A 13,532-nucleotide genomic window follows, 5' to 3' on the forward strand; every position below is an offset into this window, starting at 1 on the left:
AAAATCGGCTTTTGATTATGCCGATTTGGGCGACCCTGTGAAAAGAACGCCCATCTTGTGATTTGTGTCGAAAGATGGGCGCCCTTCTCTTTTGAAAATAAGCCTGTAAGTAGCATAAAGCAGCATTTGGATGTTTTTCTCACAAAAACATGTAAATCAATATTTTCAAAACCAATTTTTAGAGGTTTTTCTATGAAGTTCATCAGAAGTGCGTTCAAAACAAAAGGGGGCGTGTCAGGGGGGTGTTAATGGCAGGATTTGGGCATTTTACAGCCATAATGGAACAAAACAAAATCGTCCAGGACTAAAATTAAGACTTTTCGAGCTAGACCTGTTTTTATAATGAATAAAGCACAAAAGGGTACCCTAAATGACCAGATGACCACTGGAGGGAATCGGGGTGACCCACCCAATACCCCCCCAGTGGTCACTGACCCCCTCCCACCCCCCAAATATGTGAATAAAAATATGACTTCCCAGCCTCTATGACAGCCTCAGATGTTAGAGCCAGGTCTATTAGAGCAGCATGCAGGCCCCTGGAGTAGTGCAGTGCACCATGGCTTGGGGGACCCAGATCACTATCTCCCTCTAACTGTCACATTTGTTATGGAAACTGTGAGCCCTCCAAAACTCACCAGAAACCCACTGTACCCACATATAGCTGTCCCCTTCACCCATAAGGGCTACTGCAGTAGTATATAGTTGGGGTAGTGGGTTTTGGGTGGGCTCAGCAGACAAAATAAGGGAGCATACCAAAGCAACATGGAATATGATGACAGATAAGACTTGTATGATCCATCCAGTCTGCCCAACAATGCAGCCAAAGTTGTACCCCCCACTTCATGCAGATTACACTCTCTTCCCCAGATTCTATATATGGTGCCTAAAGTTGCAAGAGCAAATTTGGCAGTGTGGCCAAATTGCACGCACAATTTAATTGGTTAATAAGCTAATCGGTGCCAATAATTGGCCACTAGCAAGCAATTATCAGCACTAATTGACACTAATTAGAATTTCTAAGTGTATTCTGTAAAGTAGAGCGTATAAATTCTAACGTGTGGATCTCAAAAGGGGGCATGGCCATAGGAGGGGCATGGGCTGGTCAATGGTGTTCCTAAAAATTACATGCACTGTTATAGAATATGCTCGATCTGTGCCTAAGTTAGGTGCGGGCATTTATACCAGTTTTTAGTTGGCGTAAATGGTCACGCCTAAATTTTAGTCATGAGAACAGGTGCTTTAGGTGAAGTTTATAGAATAGCGCTAAGTGCATTTTTTTCAGTGCTGATTTTTTTTGGCATCATATATAGAATTCACCTCTCTATGTCCTTTTTAGACTGTGAAAGTCATATAAGTTTTGCTCTAATTCCATCCTCTTTTTAAATAGGAATCCTCTGTGTTTATCCCATGAATTTTTGAATTGTTTTTATGCCCACCATCTCTGCCCGGCAGTGGGCCTACTTTCCTGCTACTGAAGATGACATTGAAGCCCACCCCAGCCCATGGGACACAACCTGTAAAAATCTGTCCAGCACTGGCTTTTCTTTCTCAGTACTGGAGTTGCTGACTAAGTACTACTCCAGCCCTTCATAACACATCAACAGCCATGAGGTCATTTAAGTTTTGGGCATCCTAGACAACCAACATCATCTCCATGAAAAAGTAGTTCTTGATGTTACTCCTAAGTCTGCCACCCTGCAAACTCAAATTACTGCTTCTCCATTTCTGAAAAATACTTATATTTAAACATCTGTATCATATCTTCCCTATCCCTCCTCTCCTCTATTGTATACATATTCAGGTCTTCAAATCTCTTCTCATATGTCTTTTGGCACAAACCCCATAACATTTTTGTTACCGTCCTCTGAACTGCTCCAAGACTTTATGTCTTTAACAAGATATAGATGGGCATAATCGAAAGGGGCGCCCAAGTTTCCTGAGGACGTCCTCGCAGGACGTCCCGGCGAAGGGGCAAGGAAACACGTATTATCGAAAAAAGATGGGTGTCCATCTTTCATTTTGATAATACGGTTGGGGATGCCCAAATCTTGACATTTAGGTCATCCCTAGATGTGGTCATCCTTAGACTTGGTCGATTCTGATTTCTTCAGCTGGCGGGGGACCCCAACCCCCGCCAGCCGACCTGAGATCTTTAAAGTTCTTCTTCGTGGCCATGCTGTTGTTGATAGCTGTTGAATCCAGTTCGGAGTCTGACGTCACAGCACGTTGTACGTGCGGACTCCAAACTGGATTCAACAGCTATCAACAACAGTATGGCCACGGAGGACGAAGAAGAACTTTAAAGACCTCAGGTCGGCTGGCGGGGGTTGGGGTCCCCCGCCAGCTGAAGAAATATTTTTAAAGGCAGCGGCAGGTGGAAGCGGACCTCGGCTGGCGGGGGTTGGGGTCCCCCGCCAGCAAAAGTAAGCAACGGCAGCGGGGGAGGGTTGACGGCGGTAGGGGGTCCAGGGCGAAATCTGTGGGGGCCCAGGCCCCTGTGGCCCCACGCAGATATGCCCCTGATGTAAAATCCTGATAATGTTGATGCCACCAATAAACCTCATATGATGTCTGCTTCCAAGTGTGACACTTGTTTTTTTGGAAGGTCATTTGTCCATCTCTACTCTGTTTTACCATTGGGGTCTCTACATATCTTATATATTAGAATCATCAAGACATTTCTTTATCCTTAATGCAGTCATTGGAATTTAGAGACTTTACTGCTGAATTTTAAGAATTAAAAATACATTTTGCATAGCAATGATAGTTTACTCAGAGCATTTTTCAGTGATTATGCAGATAGCAAAGAATATTTTTTTTTAAATAAAACTAGTGCTCTTTCATCTAGGGAAGTAGAATAAGTAATTGGCTGAAATTATAGCACTTGTACACACTATATAATCAGTTACTAGAAGTTCTGAGTTTCTTCTCAATGGACTGTGGAATTGGTTGTATGTGCTGCTGCTGTTGTAATCATCACACTGCACTTACAAACTGTGGAAATAAAGAGAAATTAATAGTGATGATGACCCATAATTCCATAATTCGTCCCTATTCAAACAAACCCTCACAAAGAACAACCATATCTCAAACAACTAATTATTACCTGAATTGGTTATTACTATATTTACAATTAACCTTCTCTTTGATTCATGTATAATTTCTCATTCATAATAGATTTTCTAAATGTTAAACACCCATAGTTATCCCAGTATGGTTATGATATTGTATTGTAAAATTGGATTCTTACAACAAATTACTTTCTTATGCATTATTCTTTGTTATGTATCCTATACCGTTTACTGTAAGACACATTGAACTCAAACTTGTTTGGGATAATATGGGATATAAATGTCACAAATAAATAATTTCTGACTGATTCTTCAGCTGCATTACTGGAGGAATAATGACATCTAGTGGAGTGATTTCAGAGCCAGTGATGTGTCTAAGGCTATTCTCTTTTGCAGAAGCCCAGTGCCAAGGCAAACAATGTAAATTATCAAACAGATAGATAAAAGAATCCCATTTTATTCTGATTTTTATCCATCCTGAGAATACATAGCATTTAAAATTTTGGAGAGCACTACCTACTTACCTGCTTCCACTATTTTTAAGATCTTGTGTAGAAGAACAGAGTGCCCTTATGATGTCTAAAACAAGTTTTCTAACCTTCCTTTGCATCTATCCTTCCTCACCCCAGAGATGCCACGTCACCCAGTTCCAGGCTGGAGATTTTTAGGACAGTCCTTGATTTCTGACCATCCCATCCTGGAGCATTATTGGACTTGCAGCACTGATTTCTATGGATGGGATCAGGCACTACAAATCCCACAGTGCTTTGGGAAGAAAATTCTAAATCAGGACTGGCCAAAATAATCTGAATAACTAGGCTGCTCTGTCACCTCCTCACATATATACACACACACACACACACACACACAAAACACCATTTCTATTATTCTCATCCAGGAACATTCCTACTGCTAAATGGACTAGACTCTGCCTTGGGTCACACAATTTAGGGGTGGCAGGGCAGCAGAACAGCTAAGTGGCACTGAAAAGCTGTTGGCGTGGTGTAGAGCCTTTAAGCACATGCTTGCATGCAAAGCTTGTCACATCCTGCCCCCTGAACAGGACATTTACATTGGAGTGAGAAGCAGCAGTCCTTACGTGCATGCATGTGCTCAAGGGCTCCATGCTGCATGCACTGCTTTTTTTTTGCTGCACGATGGCCCAGGCAGAGGTAGGCTGGAGAGGAAGCAGGTCCATGAGGGAAAGGGAAGATGCAGATGATGAGCATGGTGCAAGGCATGGAAGGGAAATCCTGGATACCAAGGGAGCTAAGAAAAAGGGAAGATGATGTACAACACCAAAATACTGAACGGGCACATTGCACTATTGTAACAAAATAGCACAGTGGATGAGAGCAGAAAAGGTTCAATTGGCTCATTCAGTCTTCCCCGTTATTCTTGTTTACACTATGTTTGGATTGCTCTTCCCTACATGAATCGCTTCACAATTGCTAACATTAAATTTTATCTGTCATTTAGATGCCCAGTCTCTCAGTTTCATAAGGTTCTCTTGCAACTTCTCACAATCCTCTTGTGATTTGACGTTGAATACCTTTGCATTGTCAGCAAATTCGATCACCTAATTGGTTATTCCTGTGTCCAGATCATTTATAAATATCTTTAAAAGGAGCTTTCCCAGCACAGATCCCTAGGGAACCCGCTATTTACCCTTCTCCATTGAGAATGTTGACCATTTAACCCCTATTCTCTGTTTTCTTTTAGCCAGTTCGTAATCCACAATAGGACACTGCCTCCAATCCCATTACTTTTTAATTTTCTCAAGAGTCATTCATGAGATACTTTGTCAAATGCATTATGAAAATCTGAATACAAAGCTCCTTGTTTTCCCTCTTGCAGCTGATTGGTTCATATTGCTCACAAGAACCAATCAGTCATGCCAGGTGGGGCCCCATTTCCAGCCTGAGTCAGAACAAAGCAAGAGAAACAGCCACTCTGCTGACAATCCCACACCAAGCTGTCTCTACCCTGGCAGCAGAAGTGGAGCCAGGATGAGGCAAGTTGACTGCGCGGGGGGAGCGAGAGTGGACTTCTGCCGGTGCCGGCACACATTTTCACTGCAACAGGACGAAAAAAAATAGGTGCTGGCGCCAGCAGAACTCCGTTTGGGGGAACGGCCGCTCCGCTGGTGCTCCACCTAGCTACGCCACTGCCTGGCAGCTTTTCTCTTCTGCCATGGGTCCCACATGTCAATCATCGCTTGTAAGTGAACCCTCTTCACTATGGCACTCCAGAGCAGGTGAACTAGTTGCTTCCAGTATCTCCACCCTGGAAGTTGAAATGTGGTCACAAAAGGATATAATAGAGTGATGCTAGGGACCACCTTTAGAGTCAGCACTCAAGAAAAAGATCTAGGTATCACTGTAGACAATATGCTAAGATCATCTGCCTGGTGTGCGGCAGCAGCCAAAAAAGCAAACAGGATGCTAGGAATTATTAGGAAAGGAATGCAAAATAAGACAAAGAATATTATAATGCCTTTGTATCACTCCATGGTGCGACCTCACCCTAAGTATTGCGTTCAATTCTGGTCAATGTATCTCAAAACAGATATTGCTGAATTAGAAAAGGTTCAAAGAAGAGCGACCAAAATGATAAAGAGAATGGAACTCCTCTCATATGAGGAAAGGCTAAAGAGTTTAGGGCTGTTCAGCTTGCAAAAGAGATGGTTGAGTGGGGATATGATTGAGGTCTATAAAATCCTGAATGGTATAGAACAGGTAAAAGTGAATCGATTTTTCACTCTTTCAAAAAGTACAAAGAACAGGGGACACAATGAAATTACATGGAAATGTTTTTAAAACAAATAGGAGGAAATATTTTTTCACTCAAAGAATAGTTAAGCTCTGGAACTCGCTGCTGGAGGATGTGGAAACAGCAGTTAGTGTATCTGAGTTTTAAAAAGTTTTGGACAAGTTCCTGGAGGAAAAGTTCATAGTCTGTTATTGAGATGGACATGGGGGAAGCCACTGTTTGCCCTAGGATTGGTAGCATGGAATGTTGCTACTAACTGAGTTTCTGCCAGATAACTGTGACCTGGCTTTGCCACTATTGGAAACAGGATACTGGGCTAGATGGACCATTGGTCTGACCCAGTATGGCTATTCTTATATTCTTAAGTTTTGAAAAATCTAACTAATACAGCTCTAAAAAGAGCACGTCAAGTTCTTTAATTTGAAAAGATAGCATATAGTTGTCTAGTGTTGAACAAGACCAATGATGGAAGGTGCCTCCAAGTGACTGGGGTAGGTTCCTCAGAATGCCTCAGTAATGACAGCAGCCATATGGAAGCATATTTTCATCACTGGACTAACAGACTTCATGCCAACTGATACCCTACATGAATATTTATTTATTTATTTAGATTTTGCTCACACTTTTTTCAGTAGTAGCTCAAGGTGAGTTACATTCAGATACACTAGATGCTTCTCTGTCCCAGGAGGGCTCACAATCTAAGTTTGTACCTGAGTAAATGGAGGGTTAAGTGACTTGCCCAAGATCACAAGGAGCAACAGTGGGATTTGAACCGGCCACCTCTGGATTGCAAACTGGTGCTCTAACCACTAGGCCACTCCTCTACTTGCTATAGCCCTGGTATTGAGTGTCCATTGATATGATATTCATGGAGTCATTTTTGTCATACTGTACTCATCCAAGGATATCCAAAGTCCTAAGCCAGTGATATTCACTACCAGTCAGAGGGCCATCAACAGCCTAGATTTTTAGGGTATTCCTAATGATTATGCATTAGGAAGATTTACATACAATGAAAGTAATAGGCATGCAAATCTCCAGGCATATTCATCAGGTATGTCCTAATAATCTAACCTATTGGTGACCATCTAGGAGTAGAATTGAAGGTCAAAGCCCTAGATGAACCTTCAGCCATACACCCTTCCCTTGGGTGACACAAGTCCTTATCTCCTCATATCCATCATCTCCCCTTCTCTTCCATACCCTTTCCCCCAGATGTCCAATATATCTCCTTCCCCACCCTTCCATATTCCAGTATCTTCCCTTCCCTTATCTACTCACCAGATGTCCAAATTCTCCCCCTCCCTACCCCTTCCAAGTATCTAGCATTGGTTCCTCCCTTTCCTGTCCTCCATATCCTCTCCCCCCTTCCCAATGTCCAGCATCTTCCCTCATCTGTTCTCACCCGAGTGGTGCTGAAGCTGCACTATTGCTGCTTCCCTCCACCAGGCCAAAACTACTACTACTACAAATCATTTCTATAGCGCTACCAGTTGTACGCAGCGCTTCACAAAACTAATGCAAAGCTAATCAATCAATTCTAGACCTTGAGCCGACACAATGCTCAAAGCCTGCCACATCCTGCCTCTTTTGAATTTTCTGTTTGGTGAGGTGAAATGCAAATGGCTTGAACTTGCTTTAGGGCTGGAGTGAACTGCTATACTGAAGCAGGAATTGGCACAGCTGCCACATTTGTGTTGTCTCAGGCAGGCGCCTAGTCCACCTAATGGTAAGGCTGGTCCTGATACATAGATAGTAGTAATGTTTGGAGGCCAGTAAGAAGGCAACTTTACCTAGATAAATAGTGATTTACATGAGTATAAGCAATTAAAAGGGGTGGGTCATTAGGGCCATGGCCCAAACAGTATTTTGCCCAACATAGCAGTAGCAGTTTTAGAGGTTGGGGTTGGGGTTGAGGTTGGAGCAGTACATTTTTTCTAGCGAAAAAGGTGCCAGTACTCAAATGCCAGTCTACCCTTCAGGGCAGTGGTGTAGCTACGTGGGGCTACGGGAGCCTGGGCCCCATAGATTTGGCCCTGGATCCCCCTGCCGATGACCCTCTCGACCCCCCCTCCCACTGCCAACCCTCCGCCGCCACCGCCATCACCGTGGGCTACCTTTGCTGGCGGGGGACCCCAATCCCCACCAGCCGAGGTCCTCTTCTTCCCGCGAAGGCTTTGTTCTGTTTCTTGATTGATGTAAGATGACTTTGTTGTGTATGATTTTATTGTGTATGTTTTATTGTGAACTGCTTAGCTGTAGCAGTAGAGAAATATTTTATAAATAAATTTGCATAATCTTGTTTCTCCAACGCAGGTACAGTTACATGATTGACAATGTTATTCTGCTGATCACTGGGACCTTGCATCAACGACCTATAGCAGAACTTGTTCCAAAATGTCACCCCCTGGGAAGTTTCGACCAGATGGAAGCAGTCAACATTGCTCAAAGTGCCGCAGAACTATACAATGCGATTTTGGTTGACACACCCCTAGGTATGAACATTTCTTAACTATATGTTTGCAGATGACACTATGCATTGTTCATAGATGTGTGTTTCCATTATTTATTTATAAAAAACATATGGAAAACATAAAATAAAATTAAAAAATTACATCTTCAAATAAAAAAAATATACAAACATACATCATGACACCAAATTAGTATACATGGATTACATTTAAAACATTTCTTTCATCTCAAATAATATCAACTATCTCACTAAGCAGTACAATTTATCACATTTCAAGTACTGTCTGAGTTCACACCAAAAAATTTCTGAAACAACACCCCCCCCCCCCCCCGATATTCAGCCAGTGATGGTCAATGTTAAACCCTGACCAATAGTTGTCCTGGATATTCAGTGCTCGGCCATGTGTGGGCACCGGCACTGAATATCCAGGGCTAATTTGGGTAGCCCTGGCCACTGGAGCTTATGCAGGTCCTAGCCAATATTCAGCCGGAGCCCACATAATAAAGTTATGCAGGTCCTGGCTGATTATAGGGCCAGCACCCACATAACTATTTTTACTTTTTAAAACCTTCCCAATCCTCTTCCCAGCTTCTCAAATAGCCCCCTCACTCCTACCTCCAGGTTGTGACACTCTAAGTTCCTCCTCTTCCCCAAATGAGCCCCCTCCTACCCCTCTGATGTCTAGGTAGGCCCCCAGGCCTACCTGTCTCCCCATCCAGTGGGGGGTAGTTGGGGGCAGGAGCACAGCTCCCTTGTTCCTGTCCCTTGTGACTCCACTTCAAAATGGCTGCTGCGGCCTCTCGTGGCAACTCACAGTACTACATGAAGTACAGCGAGCTACAGAGGAGCTGCAAAAGCCAGGAGTGAGGGGGCTACATTCCTGCCCCCAATAACCTACCACTGGATCACCAGTGAGACAGGGGACCTACCTAGACAGGGGGGGGCCTCGTTCAGGGGAGATTGGAGAGGCTTGGAACATTGCGGCCTGGGAGGGAGAGGAAGGTTATTTGAGAGTCCAGGAGGGAGGCCGGGAGGGGGATCAGGGGGGCTTTAGAAAGTAAATATAGTTTTGAGGGTGCCAGCCCAATATTCAGTGCCAGCACCCACATAGCTAAGTAGCCTAATTTAGAACAGTTTTTGAGCTGTTCTAAATTAGGCTACTTAGCTGTGAAGGGTACTAGTACTGAATATTGCTGACACCCATATAATCCTTCCCCAGTGCTGCCCCCAGTGCTGCCCCTGACCTCCCTACTTTTTGGTTAGGCGGTCTGTGGGGATATTCAGTTACACTCTCCAGTTAAGTGTTGCTGAATATCCCCATTTAGGCAGCAAGAAGTGATTTAAGTGGGCAGGAGAGGCTCTTGCCCATTTAAATCACTTTGAAAATCAGCTGGACAGTCTTTAAAGTTTTCTTAAATAGTTGCAGGTTCTTAATAAATCATAGAGAGTATGGCAGAGAATTCCATCATTTTTTCGTGCTGCTCTTGCCAACTGGAGCCTGAAGGCTGCTAACCTGGCCTGAACATGGAAAGGAACAGTTGGAGAAAGAGCAGAACCCATTCCTCCAGGTCCCAAATGAATAGGGGATCCAGTGCAAGGGGCAGAAGGGGAAGCAGACAGCTAGAGAGTCTCTCAGGAAAGGGAAGGCTGAGAGAACATGAAATGAAACTGCAAGGAGTTAAGTAAGTAACATCAGAGAATACTTTTTCACCAAAAGGGTGATGGATGCCTGAAATGCCATCTTGGTGGAAGTGGCTGGGACAAAAACAGTAGAGGAATTCCAAATGGCTTGGGATAAGAAGGACCATGCTGATCTTTATCTGCCACTTGTTAATATTATCTGACCACCATTATTGATGACTGAGTTTCAACAGCAATATCAGTCATAAAATTGATTTCTCTACCAGTTTCCATCAGCAGGGGTCAGATAGGTGACAGTGTTTCAGGAAGATTTCTATCAGTCTGTAATACAAGCAACCTACCTGATTATGGACATTAAGATACCTACAGTAAAGATATTTGAGTCCTCATAGGCTGGTAACTACTATTATAGCCTTAAACGATTTTACCTTGATTATTATAATGATTTTTTTAACCACCATGGCCTCTCCCTTTGATTGCTGTAGTTGCTAACAAGAACTAACACTTAGCTATCAATCACAAAAACCTGCTACATTCCCATGTGTGGATTTATCTCATAATGGGCTAATCTTTGGTTTCAGCTGCTTTCTTCCAAGATTGTCTCTCTGAAAATGATATGGATGAAATGAACATTGAAATAATGCGCAACAAACTGTACAAGGTAAACTGCTTCTTTCAGCTTTATTTTCATTCCTGTATTTCAGGATTCTAGTGAAACTGAAAATGGAATAACCCAAGCCAATGACATTTACTTCATGTCCTCAAGAGTCACAAAGGATCAGGGTATCCCTAATGAATGGTTAAAGCAGGATATAAATGTAAAAATAAATAACATAAATAGATTTGGATGCATACTAACTGTATTACATGCAAATCTATTTCATGCATCTTCATTAGGGATGCCCTGAAAACATGACCTGTTTGCAGCCCTTAAGTGCTCTCACCAAATACAGCTGTCCTAGGCATTCGAAATGAAACAGTTTGCCATTTTCATGCTCCCTGTGAAGTTACCCTGTAGCAGCATGAGTAGGGTTGGGTGCAGAGTAGAGTTGCCAACCTTTTGACAGAGAAAACCCTGATCCCCTGCCCCTCTCTGTGCCCCTCCCTTGCCCCACCCATGCCCCTCCCTTGTGCTGCCCCTATGACTCATCCCATCCTTTGCCACACCTACTGTTGCACATTCCCCTTTTCATCTTCCTTTTTTGTAGTTTGAGTTTATTGTGAACCACTTGCATAGTTTGTCTTTTTATGGTGGTATATCAAATAAATCTAACCTTGAACCTGGCCTCCAGGATTAAAGTTTCCACAAAGTTCCAAGATAAAATTTGGCCTACCTGCATCAAGCTTCTGCTGCTTACACATATGAGGTAAAGACATATACTAGAGGGCTACTCTTATCTTCCTCTTGCTTCCTCTTGTTTAGCTGTACTCAGGAGTTTTACTTTGCCTGGACCACACCCTCCCTGCTCAGCCCTCCCTAAACTATGCCCTTTCTTCTCTCTATTGCAGTATTTAATATGACTCTGTGGAGTGTTATTAAGGGGAACTGGTAATTTTCTATATGCTCCCTCACATACCTCTTCAAAATTTGCCAGCCAGCTAGTGTTGTAGAAGACCTTTCCCCCCACATATTTTGTAAAGTATGAAGAGAAAAGTACTAGAAAGCAGGCATGATTATATCAAAATGAAATCTGCATGTGTACTGCCATCCAACAGCCAGGCTTCCAGCACTGCCCCTTTTCCCCCCACAGCATACACACTTTTCCTTTTGAAGGGTCTGTGACTATTTTCAAAGGCAGGTTGTCCTGCTGGCAAACACCCGTTTCTCTGAAGAAGAGGCCTCATTAATCACTATGAGTTATAATTCATTTAAACTACAATGCAGAACAAAGTGCTTACTCAAAGAGTGTTGTTGAGCTTTAGATGCACCATTCTGCCAATTCAGTAATAGCGCGCTGTAACTCTGACTTCTGTTTTTTTAGAGGTTTTAAATTGAGCCAAGGAGCTCCAAGCTGCAGACCCTGTCAATGGCTTGCAGCTCAACTTACAGTACTTGCAACAGCATAGCAGAGTCTATGGTTGTTGCTACAAAGACAGTAGTTTCAAAAGGTCATTGCTGCCAGCAGCCCCTCTTGAGCCACCAGTCTCTTTATCATTTTCACTGCTACAGACTAACATGGCTTATTACACTCTGGAAACTGTTCTGTAGTGCATTGAAAGTAAATTGTGCACATTAACAAATTGTTAATTTTCAATTGACCATAGGGAACAATATGTCTTGAAGGGTGATAATGTGGCCTTTAAAGAACACTTTTATTTATTTATTTATTTATTTATTTATTTATTTATTTATTTATTTATTTATTTGTTAGGATTTATTAACCACCTTTATGAAGAGATGTTGAGTCCTTCGTTTTTCACACTTTAATCCTCTATCAATACCATATTCACTCATGTGGACTTATAGGTGCTCATTTTCAAAGCACAGACTTACAAAATTACACAGTTCTATATGTAACTCTGTACGTCTATGTGCTTTGAAAATGGGTCTGATAGTTTTCATTTGTCATTCATCCATCTATAACCCTTGTTTCCTTATTTTAGTCTTACCTGGAAGCATTCTACAAATTCTGTAAAAATCAAGGAGGTACTACAGAGGAAATAATGTGCCCTATTCTTGAGGTAAGAGGTGGGGGGAGGGGGTCAGGGAAAACAGCAACGGGAATAATTAACATCTAGTTTAGACCAGTTACAGGTATATCTTTTCTGGCGAAATTGATTGAATTTTTAGTGGCCTCCCAATTGAGGTATTTTATTGCTGACTCAAATGTTGTATTATCTTCTCAACATGGTTTTAGAACCTTTTATAGTATGGAAACCCTGTTGATTGAGTTGGTCTCACAAGTGAGAAGAGAGTTGAGTAAAGGTGGTCAAATGCTACTGTTACAATTTGATGTTTCAACGCCATTTGACACCATTAACCATGATCTTTTACTATATAGGTTATCAGAAGTAGGAATTTCTGGTGTGGTTTTACCATGGTTTAAGGAATTTTTGAGAAATAGATGATATACCCCCTAATTCTTATATAAGTCACCAAATATTGCACACAAATTTGGGCGTGCCCAATTTGTATATGCAATGTAATTAACTAATTAGCACCAATAATTGTCTTTTTAACAAGCAATTATTGGCACTAATTAGATTTGACATTTACATGTGTAAATTTAGGTGTGGGATCTGTGTCTAAAATGTATGCACAATCTGAAAAAAAAGGCGTGGAAATGGGAGTCATGGGCATAATGGGGGCGTTCCTAAAATTAATGCATGTTGTTATAAAATGGCGGGGATACATGCCTAATGTAGGCGCGTACATTTGCACAATATTTCAGTTAGTGCAAATGGCCATACCTAAAGTTAGGCTTGATTCTCAGGCATAAGCACTATTCTATGACCCATGCCTAACTTTAAGCCTGGCTTATAGAATAGTGCTTTTTCTGTGCCGATTTTTTGGGCACCATATATAGAATCTAGCCCATAGAGTGTTGAAAGAAGGGTCTTTTTCTGAGCACTGG

General features: G+C 42.3%; 1 protein-coding gene across 1 annotated transcript in view; it reads left to right on the forward strand.

The window, feature by feature from the left end:
- ATP6V0D2 (ATPase H+ transporting V0 subunit d2) overlaps window positions 1–13,532 on the forward strand; it is a 75,013-nt gene that overhangs the window by 21,026 nt on the left and 40,455 nt on the right. The window contains exons 3-5 of the mRNA XM_030216160.1: window positions 8,160–8,338; window positions 10,539–10,618; window positions 12,562–12,639. Of these exons, the coding sequence (XP_030072020.1) occupies window positions 8,160–8,338; window positions 10,539–10,618; window positions 12,562–12,639 (337 nt within the window). The remainder of the gene's footprint in view (window positions 1–8,159; window positions 8,339–10,538; window positions 10,619–12,561; window positions 12,640–13,532) is intronic.

The sequence above is a fragment of the Microcaecilia unicolor genome, chromosome 1 (genome assembly GCF_901765095.1).
Source record: "Microcaecilia unicolor chromosome 1, aMicUni1.1, whole genome shotgun sequence".
NCBI classification, from domain to species: domain Eukaryota; kingdom Metazoa; phylum Chordata; class Amphibia; order Gymnophiona; family Siphonopidae; genus Microcaecilia; species Microcaecilia unicolor.